The sequence below is a fragment of the Bos grunniens genome, chromosome 1 (assembly GCF_055505025.1).
Source record: "Bos grunniens cultivar Pamir isolate PY7600 chromosome 1, Bosgru_T2T1.0, whole genome shotgun sequence".
Lineage (NCBI taxonomy): Eukaryota > Metazoa > Chordata > Mammalia > Artiodactyla > Bovidae > Bos > Bos grunniens.
The window spans coordinates 76,337,848-76,365,374 of NC_141165.1; the positions used below are offsets into that span (position 1 = coordinate 76,337,848).

The following is a 27,527-nucleotide window of genomic DNA, read 5'->3' on the forward strand; positions in this document are numbered from 1 at the left end:
ACACAGCCCAAGACCACACAAATATTAAGTGACTGAGCCAAGCCAGTGGTCATAATGGCTTCCAAATCGTGTTTCTTCTTCTATCTCCACCAACCAGGGCTTTCCTTCATGGACAAAAGGGAAATTATAGTATTCTTAGCAGACCCAGCCTGAAATGGTCATCTGACCTAAAAATACCTTTATGAGCAAAATTAATTAGCTGACTCTCCCTTTCTCAGATACTGTTTTCACAGATGCAGGGTAAGAATCAGAAGGACCTTGCCTTGGAATAAGTAGCATTTCTGCTTGGGTTACAGCACCATCATGTGGCTCTTTTATTTTTGCACATTGGAGGCTGCAGCATTTGGGAGTCCTGCACACCAGGTTTTATGCTGAGCCTACAGCTCCTTGGAGACAGACTATTTCTCATTTATCCCATTCAGAGATCTCCAGACTTTTCAGTGGCAATAAGTGGGTTTTGATAAAAGCCAAACAAGCACTGTGACTTACAAGATATTGAGGAATGTTTTCCCTAGAACCCCAATTATTAAGTGTAAAAACATACAATATAGTGTATATTTGCAAATGAACACATAAAACTTTTGATTCATGAAAACCAAATGCACTTTTGCTTTTTGTTTGCATTATTCCTGATGTAAAGTATGGTTTTCTACAAGGCTCATTTGGCATCGGGGGGAGACACTGGGGAGAACGTTGGAGAAATGATGTCTCTCCCTCTTCCAGCCATAAAAAGTGGAACCCCTCCAAACAAAGAGTTGGTGGCACCTTGGGCTCAGCAAGTCCCACCTAAGAAATAGAACTAGAAATGGGTTCTTTGTGATTAAAATGTCCCATCTCTATTATGTTTTAGAGAAAAGGAAAAAAACAAACCCAAAACTGGTGTATTAGAACAACACTCAAGCAGAACTCCTACTTTGATTCAGGTATCATCTTGAACCTTAAGAGCAGAAAGTATACCATACCTATCTGGGCTCCCCCAGGTCCTAGGTCACATGCGTTCATGCACACAGTAGGGTCTCATCACTGCATGAGAAATGTGCGGTTACTGAATATGGAAGATGGGCTCTGGTACTAATTAGGTGTGTGACCACCCGCAAGTGCCTTACTTCTCTAGTCCTCAGTATGAAAAACAGAGGGGATAGACCAGGGATCACCAAATCCTCTTCTAGCTCTGACCTTCCAGGGTTCTAAGGATAAAGGAGTTCCTGGTTCATTGATTTCTATTAGTACATGGAAAGACCTAAACATGCTATGAGATAATTGCAGGGTTCTTAGTCCTGAACTGCAGAACTGTCAGATGGACATTCCATGGGCAACAATGTCAGCTAGAGGCCAGCCTAGCTGAACCTTCTCTTCTGTCCCTCTCTATGCCATTTCAGTAATCTCAAACAGGTGTTGTTTACAACCCAGGTGGCTGCACTGGTAAATGCTAATGCTGCCATTTGCGCTCCTAGTTCTAACCTTCCCTACCTCATGTATGGAAGCTACTTTTCATGGTAAATAAGCAGACCAGGTCAGATGCCAGTGCTTCACATAAATAGTGGGAGGTTTCTCTAACACACCCTGAACTTTCTTTGACGTGGGTTTTTGATCAAGGTCTTCTCCTGCCTGCAAACTCTCTTCTACCAGCCAAACCATACCCATTATTGAGAACCAGATCAAATAGCCTAGGTCATTTCACTTGATCTTTATCTCAAGAGTGGGGTATCAAAATCCCATGCATTCCTCAGAGTCAGGGCAAAACTTCTTCTGCTGGTCTCACTCTTAAGTGTGGGGTGTTCAAAAGTGCAGGTTCTTTAGAGTCAGGCACACATAAATACTGGCTCCTCTTTTTCATCTTCAGACTCAGAATCTCAATTTTCCATCTGTATAAATGGGTAAAAAAATATCTACCTTATCTGGTTATTCTGATTGCTAAATAAGATGTTATCATTGAACACTCTCTACCTCACAACAGATCAGTATTTTTCCTTTCCTTTCCTTCCCTCCCTCCTTGCTTCCCTTTCTTCCCAAACTCTCTTAGCGTTTTTACAGCTAATTTTGAGAAAAGATGGAATTCTTCCGTGAAAATTTTTTTGTCCTTTGCGTGGTTGAACAGAAGTTTCAGGTGGGTGAATATGATATCTGTGTCTCCTCTTGGTACTCAGAACAGTATCTTTATTTAGTAATAATTTAGTAAATGTCTGTCAAATGAATGAACATATTTCAGGTAAAAAATAGAGGACTTTGGGGCTGGCCTGGAGCATATGAGGTATCCACTGGGAAGTCTGGGACAGAAACCAAGGATATTAACTTCCACATGGAACCTGATGTTTCTGAAAGGTGAGGGGTCTTGGACCTCAAGTGTGCAACTTACAGAGTCGTCCATGCCCAAGAGGACCAGCAATGGGATGGTGGTCATCCCTCCGTGGACCCACTCCTCAAGAGACACAAAGCCGTCCCGGTCGTAGTCCATGCCTTGTAACATCTCCTTCAGTATCTGCGAATCCGTAGAGCAACAATTGTCCACTTTCACCCTCGGCTTCTCTGCCCGCCCCTGCCCTTTCCTTTCTCTTTTGTTCTGAGTTTTCTTGTGTTTTACCCCTTTCTCTCTGATTCAGAGTGAGTAGAGAGCAGTGACGGAGCAAACTGGGGTGAGGGGAACAGAGGTCCAAGCCTGGGTCTTCCCAGACCTTTGTGCCCTTAAGCAAGCCACCTGGACTCTCTGGGCTCTGTTTTTCTGCTTTGCCCATCTGCGAAATAGAACTAGCATTGCTGTGCTTGCAGCCTGGTAGCAAAAGATTAGGGAAAATGTATACAAAATGCCACACATAATATTGGTCTCATGGGAGCCCCCAATGTATGTAATAATTATTATTATCTGAAGACTGAGAAAAATCTTTGAATTTCTTTCTAGCTCTAAATTCTCTGACCTATGAACCCCTGTTATAAAAATTCAGCTAGGGGGTATTATTAGGTATTATTATTTGAATTAGTCTACACTATTCCCCGGCCTCTAATTTTTCCTATCAGAGAAGTGGGAGGTCAAGGAGGTGCAGGACCCCAAAGGAGCCACCTCTAAGAAGATGAGTCTGGGAGACACTCTACTGTAAACAAGTGTGTTTTTTCAAGTCCCACTCTTATTTTCGAAGCTCACTGGGAAGTCACCCCAGGCTGCTGGAAACTCACAGGCCTTAGCTCCGTGGGATCCCACTCGAGATACTGGGCAATGTGCAGCATCTGGCTGACAATACGATCCATCTCCTAGAAAACACCAAGGAGAGAACCCAACTGAAGATGTGTTTCCAAAAGTCAAAATCAAGCCCCGTGGGAAGATGGGCAGGGTGTCGTGTGAGAAGCAGCTGGTACAATACACTGGCATTTCATCATGAGCTCGCTGTTTGTTTCTGCTCTTTATTTCTGCCTTGACCACAAAGCTCACAAGAAGCATAGACCGTGGATAAGCCAGAGGTATGCAGAAAGCTCACTGAACACTGACCTTCTCCTAAATCCACCTTCCTTCCCCTATTCTGCGCTTTGACTCAGCATAGAAAGCACTCCCGTTTCCTTCTTCTTTGTGATCACAGCTCCTAAAAATACTTACAAACCAAGGCACTTCTTCCCTCCCCCTTTTCCCACACCTCATTCCCACAGCTTTAGCAACTTGGGATTCATCTACACCCCTTGGGGGTCAGTTTCAGTTGGATGTAGGGCCACTGGGTTGGTCCTTTCTCAGGCACTATGATTCAGATTCTTTTTGGCATCTCCTTTGTATCCTTTGTATCAAGTCCAGCCCTGGGTCTGGGACTCCTAAAACAGGAAATTCATGAAGGCTATGCTTCTCTAATGAGTGAGCCTTTTGTTTGGTACCACGGCTAGGCTCCATCTAAAACCTCACAGAATTGCTGGATGCTAATGAATCAGTGCCCTGAGAGTCCCACGGAAACACACTGGACTGAGGAAGCATTTGCACATTTAGGGTACCATCTAGGATATTCATAATAAAGTTGATTTGGGGATACGCATTGGAGAACTAAAGCAAGGGTTTAAGGTGTTACTTTCACCAGACAGAATGCTGGGTGGGTCAACATAAGCAAGCTAAAACCCAACAGGGATTTTTAACATTGTATTTCATTTAAATTAGAAAATAGCCCACTGCAAAACTGCAGATGAGGCAGTAGGTGGGGAAAAGGAAGTGGGCAGTAAGGTGGGAACAGAGCCCAGCAGATGTTCCAGTGGAATATCTTGTCAATCTAGCAGTGTTCAAGATTCAATGTGAGCAAACAATGTGATTCTGAATTGGAGAATTAGACTTGATCTAGAGCTGTGTAAATGGGTGGGCATTTTCAGGAAGCAGAGTGGGCAGATTTCAGGAAGAACGAGTTCTCCTGATATGGATACTTAAGGAGTCCTGGAGGGGCAGGTTCAATTCTACGCCATATTTTAAGAATGGCATTGTCAAACTAGAGCTTGACTAGAGTGGATATTTAAATCTGCTTTACCAGAAATACTGTAGAAATTAGGAAATTGGAGCTTGGAGAAGATTTTAGGGAAGATGTGGTCAGATGTTCAAATACTTGAAGGCCTACTGTGTACAACTGGTACTCCGCTGGTCAGCTATAGAGGGCAGAAATAAGCTGAGGAACAGAGGGAGGGGAGAGTTGGAAGGTTGGCCTATTTTGACCTCACCATTGGGTTGGGGGAGGGGAGAGAAGGGCAGAACTGAGTTTTGTACTGAAAATTTCCCTGGTGGCCTAGAGGTGGCTTTGATGCCGGAAAGATGCCCCCTCTAACATCATCCTCAGCAGTGGATTGGGTGTTTTAAGGTAATAGGTGAATTCTCCATTAGTGGGAGTGTTCACAAAGAGGCTGGATATCCAACTGCCAAGGGGTCTTGGTGGGGAGCTGAGAGACAGAACTACTTTGAGACTTGCTTCAGTCCACCAATGGTACCTTCCAAACAGATCCAGAATATAACCACTTCTCACCACCTACAATGCTGCTACCCTAAGGCAAGCTACCTTCATTTGTCTTGCTTATTTTTACAGCCTCCCAACTGGAGGCACTGCCTACGTTCCTACAGTCTAGACTCAACACAGCAGCTAGAGAGACTCTGTGAGGACCTAAGTCAATCATGTCACTCGTCTGCTCAGAAACTGCAATGGTTCTCCACTTCTCGAGAGAAAACCCTTGGAATCACCTGTAAGGCTTGAGAATGCTTTGCAAATGTCTTGTCCCTTCTCATTACTTCTCTGACCTCATCTGTTCACCCCTCCTGCTCCACTCATTCTTGCCTCCTCCTTAATCTGCTGGTATGCCAGGCACCCCTCAAGGACCTGTGCCCTTGTTGCTCCCTCTGCCTGGGAGGTGATTCCCCATGACACTCCCTTCAAATCCTTCAAGGATCTGCTCAGATGTCCTTCCCTCAGGGAGTCCTTCCTTAGCTCCTCTTGCTAAAACTGAAGCTCATCCAACACTTCCTTTCCCTTCTTTATCTTCCTCTGGTACACATGTGTATTGAACACATAGTTGACTACACTTTGCAGTGTGTGCGTTTTTGTTAGAATGAAAGCTTTACGAGGACCTGCATCTCTGTCCATTGGCTCACTGATACATCCCCAGGGCTTAGACCAGTGCCTGACGTATATGAGATAATCAATGGGCATTAAACAAATGTTTAAGAGTCCACGATTCTCTGGTGGTTCCCTTGCATGATCCAACCGACAGCACTGAAATAGGGATCCCATTAGGACCATCTAGGGTTGAGAGGGAACTGGGATGATGCAGTTGGTCTAGTGGAGTGCTTCCCTTTCTTCGTCCCTCTGGGCTGTCTCAGCTCCATGCACTTCAACCTCAGAGCCTTTCTGGGAATGCATCCCATCTCTGACCCTGCCAGTCATGAGAACAGGACCTGTCTGATTCTGTCTGCCCTCTCCACTCTCTGCCTTCTTCCTTTTCTGCCCTTCTTCTCACCCTATGATCCCCACCCTATTCCTGCCTCTTCCTGAGAGAAGGTGGGGGCAAGACTCAGGCTTCCCAGGTTTGGTGGGATGGGATGATGTGCTTGGAGAAGATAGAGTGACTCCTAGTGCTAGTGCCTAGGATGTGAGAAGAAGGCAAGGGCGATGGCCAAGCTCACCAGAAGTTACCTGCCTTCCTCCTGTCTTCTTGCCCTGGTCTCACTGCCTCTCCCCACCTCCTTTCCTCCACTCTTGAACTTCAGTAGGAAACTGAAGGGGGAATTACTGAACCAACTGGGAAGGTAACTACATTTTACATCTCCCCAATCTGAGATTTTACAATTTGGGCTCCTGGAATGAAAAGGCAAGCTGGCATTCACTCTCCTCTGGCCTGGCTCTTTGAATGTTAGAAGGAGGGGGCTTCTATTCATCTCTGCAGCTCATATTGAGACACAGGTATTCTGATGATGGTGGAACTGGAAGTTTTTGAACTCTCCCTTCACCTGCTCCCCTCTCCCCTAGCCTTTCTTGCATCTTGGAGGAATATTTGGAGAGCTTACCGCTTGGTCCAGGAGACCGTTCTCATCCGAATCATAGAGACGAAACATGACTGTAAGAAACACAAAGGCGAGGCTTGAGGAGGTCTTCCAGGCACCACGGATGGGCTGAGACTTTGCTGCCAGTTTTTAGGTCAGTTCTGACCATCACTGGGGCGAAGTCTGTTGCAGCCAACTAACCCACCCTCCAAGGCACAGAGTCTGCTTCCTCACAAACAGGGTGGGAAGAGAGAGGAGAACCAAGCCACCTGGCTTCTAGGACTGTCTAAGCTCTTGGCTCAGTCTCTTTGACTGATGAGATCTGGATCATGAGTGTGATTCCCTATGGAGCATTCACACCTCTCAGCATCATGGGAACACAACGCAAAGCAGATGCCCTGCTGGTGGTGGGCAGACACTGGAGTGATAGATGGGGCACTGCTTCCACTGCACATAGGAAGGGTGTGAAGTTAGTTTCAGACCATGGCCCTGTCCCACCACCTCTAGCACATCAAAACAGTCACTTGTCTTCTTTAGATTCAATTTCTTCATCTGTAAGAATGGAGATTAAAATAGTTTCTTTATCCTAAGTCTTTTTTCAAATGAAGACTAATATATAAATGATACACCAAAATCTATAGTGCTTGGAATGTAGGAAACACTCAACAGATGTTATTTTTTTTTCTTTCATTAATGAATATTTATATATGGTATTTAATATGTATAATATATCATCTTATGCACCTATCATTATTACTATTTAATCCTCAATAATATTATGAAGTAGTTACTATTATAGAAGCTATTATATTTCTTTTTCTAAAATGTCAACATGTGATTCAGAAACATCCTCTGCCATGTTCTAACTGTAGAGAAGTGATGGAGGATAAGAAAGATTTGGGAATGAATTTTGGGGAAAGGACTAAATGTTCATTTATGAGATTTGGAAACTTGCTGTTTAATTAATCTAAAAGGTAGAGATTCTGTCTGTGGTCTCAGAAGTAAGCAGGGTGGGGAGCAGAGCTGAAAATGTCTTCATTTCCTTCCTATCCTTTGAAATGTTCCCTTGTGCCAGCCTTCTCCATGGAGCCTCCCCTGACCGACCCTTCACTCATGTAACTACTCTGGACCTCTCGGGATGTACCCAGAGGGTCACAGCACTCCTGTTAATTTGTTAATCTGCCCTTGTGTTGTCACTTCCTTCTACATGTTTTATGTCTCTGGACCTTGTGTATACAGTGATGTGTCTCTGGTTGGAATTTAAATTATTTAAAAGTAGGGTCATGGGCTTCTGATTCTTTGTGGCTCCTCTGAATGTCCTAGAGACACTCTGGGCCCAGGTGGCACTAATGTGGAGCCCACTTTGGTCTTACTGTGAGGAGTAGAACAAGGAAGTATGAGCAAGCATCCTTTTTTTTAGAAGCATGGCCTTGGGCAAGTCATTTAACTTTTCCATGCTTTCTTATATATAAATGACAAAATTATATATATATATATATAAAATGACAAAAATCATGTCACTTTTCTAGGGTTACTGTGAGGTTAATAGTGCATTTAAAGTGTTTAGCAAAAATGAGATGTTCGATGTTGAGTTTTTTTAATTACATTGATAATAGGTGAAATTTCAGCCTATCATTTCCTATACACACACAAACCATTATTTTTTTTTAAAGGTTTAACTTGGTTTCAGTCACTAAAATCTGAGATGATTTGAATTTATTTGTCTTAATTAAAGAAAACTTTAAGGACAAATGACCAAGTTTCTGCAACAAAAAATTTCAGGGAAAAAAAGTAAAGTGTATGGACTTTACTTGGACCTCCAATTCAAATAAACAACATTTGAATTGTTTACCATGATGGGAAAACAATGAATACTGAAAATAATGAAAACAGAATGTTTGAAAATAGTAAGGAATCATTTTCTTTAGATGTGATAACAGTGTTGTGATTATATTTAAGGAAAAGTCATATGTCAGAGGTACATACTGAGATATTTACAAATGAAATTATATGATGTTCGAAATTGGCTTCAAAATAATCTGGTGCAGGAGAAATGAGTAGGAGGTACACATAAAACACAACTGACCAGAAGCTGGTAATTGCTGAAGGTGGTTGATGGATATAGGGAAGTTCTTTGCATTCTCTACTTTTATCTGTACTTACATTTTTCTATAAGAAAAAGCTTTTAAAATCAGTTTATTTTTATTACCATTACAGGACTCAGTCTGAGAGGCACTCATATGAAAGAGTCTGCCATATCCTCTCTGGTAGTTATGAACAAATACAATGCCCCAAATCCAACCGAATGTGGGAAATAATCTGACATTTCCCTTTTAACATTAGTCAGTACAAACAGAAATCTGGTACATTTGCTTCCAAATTATCACTTAAGACTGGCAATTATTATCAAACCTGTGGGGTAGATTTTAAGCTTGGTTAATGAGCAAATGTTTCATTTTGTTTTTGGCAAGGGTTAACCTCTGCCAGACTTCTTGCTAATGTTTATTTCGTTGACTATTCTGATTATTGGCTGGAATTCTAACTTTTGCTATAATGCATATACTTTTCCCTTAAGTCTCCTAAGATCCTAAGAGAAACCAAAATAATATATATTTTTAAACAAGACCTACCTATAAGCTGCTGTAAAGTTTGCCTGTAGGCTCGCAGAGGCCAGCGAGACCATCTCCAAAGTGATTGTCTGCGAGACTGCTCTTTGTGGGCTTTCCTTTCTGCTATTATTCTCCTTCTGAAGACTTGTTTTTAAAACCAAGCTCAACTCCCTTAATTAACTAGCCTTCTTTCTCTAGAGGCCAAAACACTTGGGGTTGGGATGGGTGAAGACATAGAAATAAGCTTTAACAAGGTAGAGGTTGATTAGGTCTCAAGGGAAAAAAAGGCTTCCTCATAGTTAAAGAATTGCTTGGGCATGGAACAGGGGAAGGAAAACAGATGTTGCAAATCTTCCCTTGAAAAATCTTCTAAGGGGAGGCAGCAGCTTTCTGATTAGAGGCTTTCAGGAAATCGTGCCAGCAAAGAAAGGGAGTCTTCACCTCTTTTAAAGACCCCTTCCCTTTCCAGATCTTGATTCTCAATACCAAGGTGTCAAATGCACCCCCGCCCTGTACAACTGGTACTGTGGTCCAGCGTAGATTCTAGGAAATGTTTGTGTCACTACTGGTGACAGGGCAGACGACCTCCCTCAAGGAGGCAGTACCCACCCCCAGGATCCCAGATCAACCTCAGTTTAGAAGGATGGAGAGGACACTAGGTCTTCCTCTAGGAAAAAGTCAAAGCCCCTTGACAGGGTATGTACTTACACTCTAGCTTATCCTGAGGTCTCCCTGACTCCAGTAGGGACAGGTAACACACGACATCCTTCAGGTAGACTATGGGGGGTTCTGAGCCTGAAGACGGAGCAACAAGGTTCCCCACAGGGGTCGCAGCCGTTTGGTTCTTAGCAGGCACTTGCTTCTCAGTGATCTTTGTTTCTGCATCATGCAAAATGAAAGCATCCAAGGACACAAGGTTTAGTAAATATGAAACCCTTGTTGCCCCATTCTTTTCATGGAAGAGGCAAGAATTTTATATAAATGTCTTCAAGGGCATGGATGATGCTTTTGATCAAATAAAAAAGGTATGATTAAATCAGAGGTCCTAGAAATCCAATTTGTAAGCTTCATACTTTTTGAAAGAACTGCATTCTGACCCTTTAAAGAGTCTATAGCCATATAAGAAATTCCCTTATGCTATGTGAATTTTTAGAAAAGATGACAGTGATTTTAGTACTATCAATCAGGTAAATGTCATTTAGCTTAATTTTGGGGGGAATACATCAAAGAGGTAATTTTAGCTGGGACTCCAAAAATCCAGACTATTGGTTATGTACCAACATACCCCTTCACAATTTTCTTCTCAAGTGCATTTAAAGATAAATTAAAAAGATAAAAGTTCAAAAGAGAAAACTGGGATCAACAATCAGCTAATTTCCAGAAACTAGGAAGAATTTTCACTTACTGAAAGCCTAATCAGTAGCATAAAGAAAGTGCAGAAAGTGACTTAATATACCACAGGAGTAGAGTAAGTTTTCCCTCTGAAAATTTCCTTCTTTTCATTCTTATAGGTAGGAAAGGCCTTCCCTGGTGGCTCAGGTGGTAAAGAATATGTCTGGAATGCAGGAGACCTGGGTTCAATCCCTGGGTTGGGAAGATTCCCTGGAGGAGGAAATAGCAACCCACTCCAATATTCTTGCCTGCAAAGTTCCATAGACAGAGGAGCCTGGGGTCTACAGTCCATGGGGTCGCAGAGTCAGACAAGACCAAGTGACTGGATTAGTGCTAATAATAGGAAAACCATTTCTTTGTCCTCTGGTTATTATCAGATTAAGAAATCTGATATTATTAACATTAATACTAACCAGAAAACCAGATACCTATATTTTACTGTGTGAATTATACTTTTTTGAGGCACTTTAAGGGCCATCTCTCTTCCCCCACCCTCTTCACATCCATGATCATAATATTGAATAAGGGGGTACAACTCACAAAAACCACAGGAAACAGTAAAAGGAAGACTGGTACTGGAAAATGCAACCTAAGTGTTGTACTACCAGGTAACAGGGTCTTGAAGGCATAAGCAGAGGGAGTGACAACCTCGATAGTAATGCCTGCTGGGGGAAGCAATGCCACCAGTACACTATTTAGAGAAGCAAAATGCCAAGCAATGGCAAATAGTTCATCTCAGGCCAACAGAGCTGTGCTACATGAAAGCCTTCCAGGTCCTAGAGGTTAGCTGTGGCTTGAGAAGGGAATTACCCATCACCCAGATGGACAGTGGGTGAGACCAAAGGTCGCTGACATACTCTGTATGGCATAGAGGGCCCTGTTAAGAGACCATGATGGAATCCATGAAACAGAGCTGCAAAACAAGGAAAGGAAGTTTTATCCTGAAATCTCAGAGGACCATATCTCTGGAAATGATTTCTTACTGGGCAGGACACTCAGTAGATTGCAAGAAGGTGCAACCTCTATTAAATAGGAGTAGAAAGCCTCAGGTGTGAGCCAATTGAGATGAAAACACAATAGGATAAAATAAAAACAAGGATAGTGAGATGGAGGAAATTGCTATGAAATTACATATGCATAGAAGTACGAAAATCTCTCTGGAGTTAAAGTTATGGAAAAACTTAAATATATAAGACAAATGTGAAAAATTCCTTGTATCAGGTAGCTCAAGTTACTGTTATATCCTCAAATTATTCATTCAATAAAACACTATTATAGTGACCCAGTTGGAATAAGAGGGACCAGTTTTATCCTCCTATTGATGCAACTAAAAAATTGGACAAAAGATACAAAACAATGGTTCATAGGACATTGACTATGGCCAGCACCAAAGAGTGATCCCAAGAGATAGGAAATGATTGAGGTGATCCCTGCAAATGCCACATCTTACTGACTGGAAAGTTTCTAGACTATGGCACAAGGAGGGAAACCCAGGGAGGTCCTGGAAATCTCTGTGAGTTGCAGAGATGGAGCTGGGAGTCTGGGGAGCTCCCGGTGTGTGGAATTCACAGAGCAGAGCACTGGAGGGGAGGCAGCTGCACAGAGAGAACTCCAGCTGTCTCTGCAGAAGGTCCTTTTGAGTAACTGGATGAGAGTTCCCTCAATTACTCATCTGAGTAGTGATCAGCACACATGTGTAAGGAAACTACCTGAGGCTGGGGAAGGAATCCAGATGAGAGGGAACAATCCCTGGACTGCACAGAGAACAAGGCATACTGTCTATTTCCAGTAATCAATGTAGAAATCTCCTATAATTAATGAACCATTAAGTAGAGTACTCAGAAGAGTTTTGCCTTGATAACTGGGCAAAATTAGCCCTAGAGAAAATGCCTCCCTGGTCAGATTTGACAAAACTTTAAAAGCTTGACCCCTAAAGGTCAAACTATTTCCAAGTAAACCGAAGTGTATCCCAAAACAAAGCTCAAGAATATTTATAGGAGCACAAAAATTTCTAGTACCAACACTGCAAAATTTTCAAAGTCTGGCATTCAATAAGATATTGCCATGTATACAAAGCAAGTATGAATAATAATAATGAGAAAAATCTATTGAAATGGATCCAGAATGATATAGATGATATAATAGACAAAAACTTTAAAACAGTTATTATAACTACATTCTATATATCCAAGAAGCTGGAGGAAAGATTGAACATGTTAAGTAGAGACATGAAAGATATTTTATGATGTTCACATCAAGTGTCTAGATATGATGTTAAATGAAAAATACAAATATACTGAGCAGTGTTAACAGCAGATATTGCAGAAGGAAAGATTAGTGAATTTGAAGCATTGCAACAGAAACTAGCCAAAAAGACTATATTAAAAAAAAAAAAAAGTATCATACCAGTGAGCCGGTGGACAACTTCAAGTAGTCAAATAAACATGTAATTGGAATACTTAAAGAAGAGTCAGGAGCAGAAAAATATTAAAGAAATAATGGTTGATATTTTCCCAGATTTGTTATTTGATAAAAACTAGAGAACCTCAGACACAAGATGCTCAATGAAACCCAAACATAAGAAATATATATAAAACTACACCAAGGAACACCAAAATCAAATTGATTAAAATCAGTGATAGAAAATCATAAAAGAAACCAGAGAAAAAACATCTGATATGGAGAGAAGCAAAGATAAGAATGACTGTATTTTTTTTACTGGAAACAAAGCATGCTGGTAGCCAGTGGAACATCATCTTTTAAAAAGCACTAAAAGAAAAAAAACCTGTCAAATTAGAATTCTTGATTCTGCAAAATATCTTTAGGAAAAAAAGGCTAAATAAAGAACTTTTCAAATGTACAAGCTATAGAGAGCTACATTACCAGAAATGGTAAAAGAAATCTTTTTACTAGAATTACAATCTATGGAAACCTGGATTTACACACAAGAATGATGAGCATTAAAACTAGTAAACCATGTAGATAAATATAAAGAATATTTAGATTTAATATAAAAATATAAAAAATATATTTTAATATAAATATAAAAATATAAAGATTTAGTTTATATTTTTTAAAAAGACAGCTTTTAAAATCTTTTAAAAAGATAGCTAACTATGACAATAATGACATGTGTGGTTGACAACATGTTGAAGTAAAAAAGCACAAAGACGTGGAGAAATAGAAGTATATTGTTGTAAATTTCTTATAGTATATGTAAAATGAAATACTACTACTTGAAGGTACACTGGCATAGTTAAAACTAAGATAAAAAAGGATATAAAGTAAAATAATAAAAATTCAATTAATTTAAAGGTATTCAGAAAAAAGAGCAAATGGGAATAAAAGAAGAGATTGGAAAAAAGAAAACAGCAATATAGTAGTTGTAAACCTAATTACATCAATTATCACAATAAATGTAAATGTTCTAAAACTCTAAATGGCAGATATTGTCAGAATGGATTAAAAAATAAGACCCCAAAACATACTTCCTATAAGAAAGTCAATTTAAATATAAAGACACAAATACATTAAAAGAATGAAATAAGATATACTCTGGTAACACTAGTTAACTAAGGTGGTTTTATCAGTTATGAGGAGCCTGGTGGGTTCACTGGGTTACAAAGAGTCGGACACGACTTAGCAACTCACACTTATCAAACAAATTTCAAAACAAAGACTATTACTTGGGATAAAGAAAGTCATTTCATAATAATAAAGAGGTCAAGTCATTAAGACCACATAATACTCCTAAACATTCTACTTCCAGGTCTTCACTCAAAAGGAATGAAAGCTGTCTCTATGAAGACTTGTATATGAATATTCATTTTATTTTTAATGGCCCAAAGCTGGAAATAACCCAAATGTCCATTGATAAATGAATGGATAAACAAATTGTGGAATATCTATGTGTATACTAAAATACTAGTCAGCAATAAAAATACACTAATTATTGATATACTGAACAACATGGATGAATTTTTAAATTATGCTGAATGAAAGAAGCCAGATGGGAAAAAGTACATACAGTATCAATCTATTCATATAAAATCTAGAAAATGCAATCTAGTCTATAGTGACCACAAGCAGATCAGTGCTTTATAGAAATGGAAGTGGACACATAAGGAGGGTGGGAAAAAGGGACTATAAAGGAAATTTTTGAGCCTGATGAATAACTTCATTATATTGGTATGTGCTGATTTTATTGATGAATATAGACATAAAACCTTATTAACTGTACATTTTAAATGTGTATAATTCATTTTATGCCAACTGTACCTCAACAAAGCTGTTTTAAAACAAAATTATGTGCAGATAATGTAATACTTTATTACATTGTTGCTGTTGTTTAGTCAGTCGTGTCCAACTCTTTTGCAACCCCATGGACTGAAGCCTGCCAGGCTCCTCTGTTCATGGGATTTCCCAGGCAAGAATACTGGAGTGGGTTGCCATTTCCTTCTCTAGGGGATCTTCCTGACCCAGGGATCAAACCCATGTCTCCTGAGCCTCATGTATTGGCAGGCAGATTCTTTACCACTGAGCCACCTGGGAAGCCCAATACTCTACAGAGAGCACACTAAAGGCTTCATGCAAAACCTATAAGAACTAATACATGAAGGTAAAGTTGCTGCTGCTAAGTCGCTTCAGTCCATGTGACCCCACAGACGGCAGCCAACCAGGCTCCCCCGTCCCTGGGATTCTCCAGGCAAGAACACCGGAGTGGGTTGCCATTTCCTTCTCCAACGCATGAAAGTGAAAAAATAAAGTGAAGTTGCTCAGCCGTGTCCGACTCCTAGCGACCCCATGGACTGCAGCCCACCAGGCTCTTCTGTCCATGGGATTTTACAGGCAAGAGTACTGGAGTGGGGTGCCATCGCCTTCTCTGAGTTGGTAAAGTAGCAGGATGTGAAATTAATACACAGAAAAAATTTGTTGGATTTTTTTACACTAAAAATGAAATATCAGAAAGAGAAAAAATTTTTTAAATCCCATTTAAAATTGCAATTAAAAACCTAGGAATAAATCTAACAAAGGAGGTAAGAATTATAAAACATTGATAAAGGAAACCAAAGATGATTCAAAGAAATGGAAAGATACCCCATGCTCTTGGATTGGAAGAATTAATATTGTTAAAATCACCACACTACCCCACACAATCTATAGATTTAATGTGATCCTTAACAAATTACCCACGACATTTTCTACAGAACTAGAACAAATAGTAGTGAAACTTAGACGGAACCACAAAAGACCCAGAATTGCCAAAGCAATCCTAAGGAAATAGAGCAAAGCTGGAGGCATAACCCTCCAGGACTTTAGAGGTACAGTAATCTAAACATCATGGTATTGGCACAAGAACAGACATATAGATCAATGGAACAGAACAGAGAGCGCCCAGATAAACCCATATGCTTGAGGACTTCCTGGTGGCTTAGACGGTAAAGCGTCTGCCTACAATAAGGGAGACCCGGGTTCAATCTCTGGGTTGCGAAGATCTCCTGGAGAAGGAAATGGCAACCCACTCCAGTATTCTTGCCTGGAAAACCCCATGGACTGAGGAGCCTGGTAGGCTACAGTCCATGGGGTCTCAAAGAGTCGGACATGACTGAGCAAGTTCACTTCACTTCACTTAACTTGAAGCTAATTAATCTTCAATAAAGAACAGAAGAATATACAGTGGAGAAAAGATAGTCTCTTTAGCAAATGGTGTTGGGAAAGCTGGAGAGCCAGATGTAAATCAATGAAGTTAGAATACACCCTCACACCATATACAAAAGTAAACTCAAAATGGTTTAAAGACCTAAATATAAAATAGGACACCATAAAAACTCTTAGAAGAGAACATAGGCAAAACATTATCTGACATAAATCAGAGCTGTATTTTGTTAGATCATTTTTCCAAGGCAAAAGAAAAAATAAACTTAAAATCAAATAATAATCAACATACAAGTTTTTGCACAGCAAAGGAAACCATCAACAAAATGAAAAGATGATTTACAGAACAGGAGAAAATCATCTGTCAGTGACAGATGATGCAACTAGCAAGAGGTTAATATTTTAAATATTTGACAAATGTGTGTTAGTCACTCAGTCCGTGTCCAAGTTTTTGTGACCCCATGGATTGTAGCCCGCCAGGCTCCTCTGTCCATGGGATTCTCCAGGCACGAATACTGGAGTGGGTTGTCATTTTCTTCTCCAGGGGATCTTTCTGACCCAAGGATCGAACCTGGGTCTCCTGCATTGCAAGCAGATTCTTTACTGTCTGAGCCACCAGAGAAGCCCAAAATATACAAATGGCTCATACAATTTAATATGAAAAGAACCCAATCAAAAATTGGACAGAAGACCTCAATAGATATTTCTCCAAAGAAAACATATAGACGGCCAACAGGCACATGAAATGAAGCTCAATGTCACTAATTACCAGAGAAATGAAATCAAAGTCACAATGAGGTATCACCTCACACTGGTCAGAAGAGTCATCATTAAAAATTGTACAAATAATAAATGCTGGAGAATATATGGGAAAAAAGGAACCTTCCTACACTGTTGGTGGGAATGGAAATTGCTATAGCCACTATGGAAACCAGTATGGAGGTTCCTTAAAAAACTAAAACTAGAACTACCACATGATACAGCAATCCCACTTCTGGGAAAAGACAAAAACTCTAATTCAAAATGACACACACACCCCAATGTTCATAGCAACACTATTTACAATAGCCAAGATGTGGAAGCAACCTAAGTGTCCATCAACAGATGAATGGATAAAGAGGGTGTGGTTTGTATATAAACAATGGAATATTATTCAGCCATTTAAAAAGAATGAAATAATACTATTTGCAGCAATGTGGGTGGGTCTAGAGAATATCATACTAAGCGAAGTCAGTCAGTCAGAGAAAGAGAAATATTATATGATATCACTCATCTGCGGAATCTAAAAAATAATACAGGGAGTGGGAGGAGGAATAAATAGGAGATGGGATGAAGAGATATACACTACCATACGTAAAACAGGTAAGCGATGATGATTTACTGTATAGTACAGAAAACTATGGGCAAAGAACCCGATGCAGGAGACCTAAGAGACATGGTTTCCATCCCTGGGTTGGGAAGATCCCCTGGAGGAGGGCATGGCAATCCACTCCAGTATTCTTGCTTGAAGAAGCCCATGGACATAGGAGCCTGGTGGGCTACAGTCCATAAGGTTGCAAGGAGTTGGACACGACTGAAGTGTCTTAGCACACATGCATTCACAGGAAACTATATCCAGTATCTTGTAATAACCTATAATGGAAAATAATCTGAAAAAATATACATCTGAATCACTTTATACACCTGAATACACCTGAAACTAACACAGTGTTATAAATCAACCATACTTCAGTTAAAAATGTTAACATTATCCTTTTGCAAAGACATTTTGGTTACCAGAGCTGTGACTGGATCTTGAGCCATTGTTTAAGTCCTCAGTTTGGCCTACTGTTCAGTCCAGCAGTGGAAATGCTGGGGTGCAGAAGGATTGAGTGGCATGCGGTCCCAGTGGTGTCCCACCTGCTCATGCTACCTTACATGAAGTACCCCTAACCCATGGCCATTGACCACATCCCTCAGGGACTACCCTCTTCCAGAGCACAGAGGTTCCATCCAGATGCCACATCACACTCTCTTCTTAGTGATGGTTCTTGGGCAGAGCTGACTTGTTCCACCTTCTTTCTAAGTCTCTCCATTACTTCATGCCTTCCAGCTGGGCAATGTGGAAAGGATACCAGACTAGAAGCAGAAACCTGGGTTTGTGCTAAATGATGTGTGATCTTGTAAAAGTAGGCTTACTCCCCATACCCAACCTCAGTCTTCTCATCTGTTAAAAGACAGACTTGTATTAAAATTGATGTTTAACAAAAGTTATGAATGACATGAAAAATGTTTTTGAATATAATGCTAAGTGAAAAATCTGGATCCAAAATCGTATATATACAATCTAATTCCAGTTATATAAAAAAATTATGTAAAAAAAAGACCCCTACAAGGATAGGGGTGTGTGTGTGTGTGTGTGTGTGTGTGTGTGTGTGTGTGTGTGTGTGTGTGTGTGTGTGTGTGTGTGTGTGTGTGTGTGTGACAGCACTGGAAGATTTAGATGATTTTGTTGTTTCTTTCGTTTTCCCATACTCTTAAAAAAAATTTTTTTTCTTTACAATGTGTTACTTTTAAATTAAAAAATGGAGAGATTTTCCTTAAGACTCCAGTAGACCAAGCTGCTGAACCATCTCAACTGCCTGAGGAACCAAATAAAAACCAGGAGAATGAAGTTTACGCTGTGTATCCCATTCTGTCCTGGGCATTCAGGGAGGGGTGAGATCGGCCTTTCCTGAGCTGACACTCTGACAAGGATAGGCTGCTCGAGGCCCTGAGCTGACCTCTGGACTCGGTGAAAGGCCCTCTCAGCTATGCTTATGGATCCAGCCATGCCCCTACCTGGTTCTAGGAATGAATAATTAAAGTGGGTGGTTGTAGAACTGAGCTTGGAGCTTGATCTGGTAGGTCTACATAGGCCATATCAAATGAGAATTAAGTTTCTTCCTCTGGCTTCTGCTGGGGCACCAGGAAAAGGGTGAAATTTTCAACAGATGGCCTGATCTAAAGTGACTCCAGAACTTGGCTCTTTCTTGTTGGCAGAGGCCCCTCTCTGCGGTGTCCACCTGTCCCTACATTCTTGTTTCTGCTGAACAGGGGCATCTAATTAAGACATTTGTGGAAGGTGGCCCAACAGGAAAATAATTTGCTACTTAAAATCTCAAGTCTCAAAAGATGAAAAAATGTTGTACACTGCCCTGGGCCAGCAGTCAGATAACTGTCCTTTCATGACTGAACCACAGAAGGCTAGTATTCTCTCTGCAGAGGAAAACAGTATCTGACAAATCACTTCTCCAGGAGAAGAACTTCCTCTGGAAGTTACTATGAGAGTCAAAATGATACAAATATAGCAAATAAGCATGGTGGTCAAATAAGCCAGCCAACCTCTGCTATCGTCAGATATCACATAATGACAACCCTCACTAAATTCTTAGAAACTTCAGCCACAGAAACAAAACCCTGTCCAGACAATCTGGAACCTCAGGGAATGAATGTAACTTCTCTCAGGCTCCTCTTAAAGTTCCTGATACTTGGACCAAGAAAATCTCTGGACGAAGAGTCTGGGTAAAGAAGAAGACAGCTTTCTCAGTTGATTTTCTTGCTGAGAGTTTAGAGTCTCAAAGCTTCCAGTTTGAAGCTTTTCTTTCTACCACAGAATAGAATGATTTATGTCATAAAATGCTCTCTCTATTACACATAAGATTTAAGATTTATTTATGACCTATCCATTCTGACCAGTGGGCTCTGGACCTAGCATGCCTGAGTGAGATGCTGGGCAGAGGAGTGGGTGAGCCTAAACTTTGTAGTCGTGCCCTGCTACTGGCCATGAAGACCTCGGGAAGGCAGCGAGGCTTTGAATTTTGCTTTCTGAAGCTCTAGGAGAAGCCTGGAATTTTATGATCCAGAGGCAAGTCTCCTTTCCCAACCATGTTCTGCTTTCCATCTGGAGTGAGTGTTTGATCTCGTCAGTCCTTCAGTGACACACTGAAACTTCTATAATCCTCTAGCTGCCCTTTTTGCCATGACCAGAAAAAAAGATCAGACCTACATCCAGCATCGGCTTAAAGAAATTCTCTCATCCTAGGTCCCTGTTACAGTCAGTTCTCATTCTGTGTTATCTTTAATCTATCCTGCCAGGTATGTATGTATTTAGATAGATAGATATCGAGGTAGGTTTGAAAGTATTAGTCGCTCAGTTGTGTCTCTGACCCTTTGTGACCCCATGGACTATAGCTAGGTAGGTAGGTAAGTAGAGAGATACATTAAAACCGCATTCTTTATCTGTTGGGCACATCTTAAGAGCTGGAGTTCACCAATGTGTATCAATCTTTCCCAAACAATCATGCAAAGGAAAAGAGGTCTGTCTCCCTTAGTCCAAAAGCAACCTGGGAAGGAGACAGTCCCTGAGGGTCCTTCCATGAAAAGGGGATGCCCAGTGGATACATTTGGAGACTGAGGGTATAGACTGAAAGAGATTCTGACAGACACAATGAATTGAGAATAGGGTGACTTCTGGAGGGTGGCTTGAATGATAATTGCTGAACATTTGCTCTGTTCCAGGCACTATTGTAAGCATCTTATACACATAACTCACTTAACCTCTGTATTAACACTTACTGTCATCTCATGTTACAGATGGGGAAACTGAGGCCCAGAGACATGATCCAAACATACCCAAGGTCATAGAGATAGATATTGTCAGAGCTTGGCCTCAACCCCAAGAACTCTACCTCTGAAGTCCAGATTCTTAGCCAATAGTCTTATTGTCTGACCCAGCTTGAATTGATTGTACCCAGGAAATTTGTATTATATCTTAGAACAGAGGTCAAGGAGGATAATATTTTCTTTCCTAGGAGCTTCTGCCCTTGGGATGGTGACTGAGGAATGGCCTCCCTTTGATAAATGTGCCAGGGAAGATTCTCCATCAATCATGACCCAAGAGCCGGTGCACAGACAGCCAGGCATGATGACAGTGGCCCCACGAGGAGCACAGCCTTGATCATTGCCTTAGGACCTAAGCAGACTGGTGCCTTTATGTGGAGACAAACCTTAGTCTAGGCATCTCAGGAGAGACCATTGCTTCCTCTCTCGGTGTAGGAAAGAGCAGCAGCTTGGGGTCTGAACAATCCTGGGTTGAATCTCTAGGTCCACAGTCACACAGTGGTATGGAATCTCTTAACGCCTCAGTTCAGTGTGTGAAGTGGCGTGATTACAAATGCTGAGGTGAAACATGCAATAAAAGTAGGTGCCTGGCAAATGGATCGTCAAAACAATGTTAGCCGGCTTTCTCTTGCTTCTCTCCACTTGTTCAAACACGTGCATGCAAATATTGTTGGAAATCAACCAAGCCTGTTCTCGCCTTCTCACCCTACGCCCTCTTAGCCATTCCATGAGAGAGTTATCTCCACCTCAGCCCTATAGCCACTTCACACACACTCTCTGGCTCTGTCTCTCTTTCTCTGCTCCCCTTCTCCCAAACCCCTATTGTACGCATTCTCCTTCCCCCGCAACCCTTTGGCTAGGCAGATCCATCAGAAGTAAACATCTAATGAGCTGTCGGAAGTCCTGACCTGCCCTTCTGAGTAGATGAGAACTTTTCAAGGGTATACTGTTACATGGAGACAAAATTGCTAGTCAGATTTACCCTTGCCCCCCAGGAATGAGGTTCTGCCCACTCCTCCCCCAAAGACTCACCCATATCAGGGGCACAAGCTTCATCTGCTTTGGCAGCATTATCTGCATTCTGTATGTCGGAATCTGGGGAATAAAAAGAAGATATCATGACCAGCCCCTGTCCTCTAGGTTTTTTGGGAGGTAGGAGACCCCACAAAGTCTGGATCTCTTGGGGTATACCAGTGTCTCTGGTGTCTGCTGGATTCATGCTCACTTATAGGAGTTGGCTGTGTCTTCCCTGCTATAGCCCAAACTCCAGAAAGGCAGTCACCACACCTTCCCCGCGCTAACACCCTCAGGGCACACAAGCTGACTGCGCTCCCCAGGAACTGGCAACTTTTGTGGAAGACCCACCCCCACTGCCATACATTATGTTATGCCTCCTATTCCCCACCCTCTTCTCTGATTCTGAGTGGCAGGCATTATGAGATATCTGTCAGACAGGACTTCCTGAGAGGGCAGGAGTCCTGATTCCTTGATCCGCATTCCCTCCTCCCCCCCATAGGGAAGTTAGCACGCACAAGGGATCCTCTGGGAATGCAGCCTGAGCCTGTGGCAAGTGGGTCAGAGCTGCAAAATCTCCCTTCTGTCTCGGGGATGCTGGTCCAGGTACCTGCGCCACTGGCCTCACTGTTGCTGGCTCCCTCCTTTGGGTGCTCAGGGGTCTTCTGTCGGGGCTTCTGGCTGAAGGCCAGGAAGAGGTGTGTGCTCAGTGGCTGAGGAAGGTCCACCTCCAGGTATGCCTTCATGAACAGCTTGAAGACATCATAGCTGATTGGCTGAGAAGGGATAAAGAGGGAAATGTCAGTGGAGAGACATGGAAAGACAGAGAAGTGAGTGGGGAGAGAAGAAGGAGGAATTGGGGAGCTGGCAGCGGAAAGGCAAGTTGGAGGGAGTGGAGTGATTGTTGGGGGCGGGAATGAGAAGGCTCAGCGTGTGAAAGAGAGTGACAGGTACAGGAGCAGGGCTAGGATGTAAGTAAGAGAAAAAACTGGTGGTTATATGTTGGGGCTTGGTAGGACACGAAACCACAGCAGGCTTTGGTAACAAGACTTGTCTAAGTTTAGGCAGAAAAGGGGGCAATGGAGAGTGAGCCCTGGGAATGAGGGCTCTGCTTGAGTCCAGCCCCACATGAGGGTCTTGACTCTAATGAGCAGGACTAGGTCAGTGCCCTGGAGTCCTAGTTAAGATGAAGACGAGGAGAGAGGGGAGAGGGAAGTGGGGAGGGCAAGACAGGGGCATGGGATTAAGAGGTTCAAACTACTATGTATAAAATAAATAAGCAACAAGAATATATTGTATAGCACAGGGAAACACAACCATTATTCTGTAATAACTTTAAATGGAGCATAACCTATAAAAATATTGAATCACTATGCTGCACACATGACAATAATATAATGTCATAAATCAGATGTACTTCAATTAAAAAAAGATGAAGAAGGATGTAGTTGAAAACACAATGGAAAGCAATTGCTCTTCTGTGGTATGTCAATTTTCCGCTTATACTGTGAGGGATGTGATTCCTTGGGATTCAGGTCCCAGAAAATAAAAAGGGGACAGGCTCCATCTTTCATTACTTTCATAACTGACCTTCTTTGGAGAAACCTCAAGATAACAGGGGAGGGTGTGTGTCTGGCTTAGTTGTTCTCAAAACATGTCCTTGTGAAGGTTTAAGGCTCCAGGAGAGAACAGGATGCCAAGGACAGAAGGTGGAACCAAGAAACATGCCCCAGATGAGCACCTCTCCTTGCTGTATGTTGCCCAGTGCTGCCTGGCTTCTGGTCCCAGGTTGGGAGCACTGCCAGAAAGAGCTGCTGCTCTCAGCAAACACCCGACAACAGCAGCACGCAGTGAGTCATCACTGGCTTGGGTTTTGATGGCATCAGATTTTTCATCAAATCGGCAGATGCTCCTGGAAATCATCTGAGGAAGTGCTGCTCCAAGATCCGCTGTGCAGGCTTTTGTGAACAATAGAGATAAAAATCCCTTTTTGGGAGGCTACTTGGCTCTCCCTGAAAATGTGAATAGCATTTAACCCCTTGTCTCGTCTGGAAGATCTGAGAGTCTTCCCAGAACCAGGAGCTGGCTGGCACATGCAGCATCAGGTTTGTGATACTAAGTCTTGGTCCTTAAAACAAGCAACACTCTTTGGACCACACTGGGAGGGTGCTTGCAAGGTGGCTTCTCTTTAGCTTCAGGGTGGGCAGTTCAAATATCTCCCTGGCAGAGTGGAGGAAGCCTGATTTGGTTGGACAGAGGATAATGAAGGCTCTTACCAGAGGAAGGATTTCCAAGCAAATGGTGGGCTCACATTTCTGGGATAGCTCTCAGTCTCCATCTCTCTCTCTCTGCCTTTCCTGAATTTTATACTCTTTCTGTCCTGTCTCCACTACCTCAACACTTCAGAATGTCTCTTCCTTGCACATCCTCTGCCATTTTCCTAGTTCACAATGGCAAAATCTTCTCCTACTTTTCAAATGGAACCCACCCAATGTGACCCTGGATTTTACCTTCTCTGCCTCTTATGGCGTATCCCAGCACCTGCTTCTCTACCTGTGAACACATTCAGATCACTCTTCCAAAGAAATTATTGGTGGCTTGAGCTACTAGCCTGTGCTTCTTCCCTTCCCCTTCACACTTCTCCTCACCTCCTTAACCCATTCAATTTGGATTCCAGTGCATTACCTCCGAATCTCCTCTCTTGAGGGTTACAAATCCAATTATATTTTTTTTAGATTTTCTCATCTTTATTATTAATTTATTTTAAAAGGCTCTCTTTTTTTTTTTTTTTTGCATTGTCCTTCTTTTGCACATTTTAACCAACAAGTACTATTTGACAATATAGCTTTGAGCTCCAAAATGTTCTGTTAACTTTTTTGGGGTTGGCCTCAAATTGAAAACTATCAGCATAAAATATTTCTGGAAAATAGAGTGTACTAAATGATTTAATAAAAATGAAATTCAGTTGAAGTCTTACATAATGCTCTTAAAAAACCAAAACTGGAAGATATTCAAACAAGACCAATGTAAGATTCAGGAGAACTTGTGACTGATCTAAGGTCCACCACATTTTCCTCCTTGGGTTTTTCTTCAGCAAACTATGTAGGGCTGGACCAGAAGATCTCAAGCTGTAAACTGCTATTAGGTTCTTTCTTAAACTGGCTCCTCTTCCTGACTGTGCTGCTGTGCTGTGCTTAGCTGCTCAGGCCTGTCTGACTCTTTGTGACCCTGTGGACCATAGCCCATCAGGCTCCTCTGTCCATGGGGATTCTCCAGGCAAGAATACTGGAGTGGGTTGCTATGCCCTCCTCCAGGGGATCTTCCCAACTCAGGGATTGAACCTAGGTCTCCCACATTGCAGGTAGATTCTTTACCATCTGTGCCACAAGGGAAGGCCTCCTGACTGTGCAGTTTCTGTTAATGCCAATGGCAGCATTATCCTCTCAATATTCCAGGCTCAGCTTTGAACTCCCAGTTGTCTGAGACCAATTCTTGTCTCTTCCCTTCTTTCTGCTGTTCTTTTGCAACTTCTGTCATATCCAGGTCTTTTTTGTATCCATGGCCCATCTGCCACCAACCTGACAAGGAACGTTGAAGGCCCTCACATTCCTGGTTTCAGACTCTGGTTTCATGTATCCCATCTGGGCCACTGCAATGCCCCTCCAAGCCTTCTCTGCCTCCACTTCCATCTGTTAGCCCTCTCATCTTTCCCATCCTTGCCAGGTTGATCTTCCCAAAGCTCAATTCTGATCAGATTGCTTCCCAACTCAAAAACTTTCCTCAGCTTCTAATTACCCATGGGAGAGTTGAGATCACTTGTCTGCAAACTTTTAAAATCATGTGCCCTTCTGTTAAGATTTTCAAACATACACTCCCATTTATCTTCACTTACACATTGTATACATGTTACTGTGCTCCTCTACTATACATTATAAAAGACAAAGAAATTAGAAAAAAATTGATGTAAATAGAAGATCTAATATGCAGAATTGCTGCAGTCCAGTGGATCGTCCTGTTCACTCCTTGAGTACTTTGGGATTCAAAGCTCTACTATAATCCCACTCCAACCTAGGTTTGTAGCCACTCCAAGCTCGGAGACCATTCTGGTCTTTTCTCCTCTGATTCTCTACGTGTACCTCTACACACTGATCTCTGTGTTCTTTCCTGGCCAGGCTTTCATGTACTTACATGAACTACTTTCTTGGCCCAACTCAGATGCCACCTCTTCCAGAAAGCCTAGTATGATCTCTTGTGCCTGAATTGCTCTACTTTTCCACCTTGGTTCCTGACTTGCGACGCTCACATTGCTACCCTATAGTTGTTCATGACACACACGCTAAAAGGTAGGGATTTGTCTTATACCATCTTTGTATCCCCCACACCACCTATCATGGTATTTCCTAATAGTATTTTAATGGATGTTGGGTCTCTAGTTGGTATACTTGCTGTCATCAATTACTGTGGGGTCTTTTCAATCAATATATATGTACTGAGTCTCCCAGGTACAAGACAGAGTGCTAGGCACCAATGTGGAACACACTGGTGAATTAGGCATGAGTCCATACTTTTAAGAGACTCAGTGGTAAAGGTACTGAAATAATTCTAATACAGGGTCAACAGTGGTGAGTGCCATAGAAGAAAAACCAACAAACTGTTAGAACTTAGAAAACAGTTATGACTGAGCACATGTTCAATCACTTACGGCCCTGTCCTGGGGAACAAAGTGGTACAAAACAAGCACAGAAACACAGAGCATTCACATCAGAAGAGCTCAGAGTGGACTTGATCGCCTTATATCACCAAGACTCTGGAAGTTAATCTGCCTCAGCCATTTCACAGCAAAGTGAAACCAGAAGCCTCATCTTCCGACTCCTGGTCCAGTGCTCCTGCCATTTTATCTGTCCAGGCCCCGGGGCTGACATCCTGCTCCCTGCCAGTCCCTCTAAGCACCTCAAGTTCAACAGGCAAGGAGATGTGACTAGGGGCCACTTTTAGTGACATCTGGGTTGCAAAAGAATACGTTTTTTTATCAGTACAGACCAGGTTCAGGGTAGCTGCCTGGTTATTGTGTGATGGGTAGGAAGTGGCTGGTACGTTGCTCAAAGCAGATAACCAACCGCTGTGCAGCACACTGGCAATTCTCAGAGCCCTGAGTAATATCTTAGACACTGCCATTGCTCAGACTTTTTTTTCTTTTTCCCCAGAAAGTGTGACTTTCATGTGGAAACTAGCTAAGCAATTGTTAATTCTTCTACAGGCTAAAAAGGAAGGAGAACGAGATGAAGAGTCTGTTGATCACTGTCTTGCTTAAGTCTTGAAACAACCATATGAGATGGTACTGTTACTGTCATGCGGTGGATGAAAAAATAATTCTGGAAACATAACTTGCTCAAGCAAGAGGCAGAGCTGTGCTTCGTGCTAAGATGCTACCAGGTCCCCCTACCTTTTTGGCTTCACTGTTTCTGTCTACTTTCTTGAGTCTTCAGTGGCACTCTGTTCGCCAGAGAATCACGTGGTGCCAGCGGGCAAGGGTATGCTTATCATGGCCACATGCAGCCACTCTACAAACTTTCCTTTCTGGCCTCGCTTTCCTAAGCAGCCTGCCCCTTCCAACAGCTAACTCACTGCTCGTTGAGACATTTCAGCAGCAGTAAGCCACCAAGCTCAAGAGAATTCAAACCCTTGTTTCTGAACCCCGTGCTGGCACATTATACCTACTTGAAGCCAGCCACACTGTGAGA

The 27,527-nt window shown here is 42.0% G+C and overlaps 1 protein-coding gene across 8 annotated transcripts in view; it reads right to left on the bottom strand.

Annotated features, from left to right (window-relative positions):
• Positions 1–27,527, bottom strand: part of DGKG (diacylglycerol kinase gamma) — a 223,094-nt gene that overhangs the window by 127,725 nt on the left and 67,842 nt on the right. For all 8 annotated transcript variants that reach the window (XM_086398113.1, XM_086398109.1, XM_086398104.1 and 5 more), the window contains exons 4-9: positions 22,397–22,562; positions 21,805–21,867; positions 9,793–9,963; positions 6,500–6,549; positions 3,169–3,243; positions 2,357–2,479 (exon numbers count right to left, since the gene is read on the bottom strand). In XM_086398113.1, the coding sequence (XP_086254239.1) occupies positions 2,357–2,479; positions 3,169–3,243; positions 6,500–6,549; positions 9,793–9,963; positions 21,805–21,867; positions 22,397–22,562 (648 nt within the window). The remainder of the gene's footprint in view (positions 1–2,356; positions 2,480–3,168; positions 3,244–6,499; positions 6,550–9,792; positions 9,964–21,804; positions 21,868–22,396; positions 22,563–27,527) is intronic.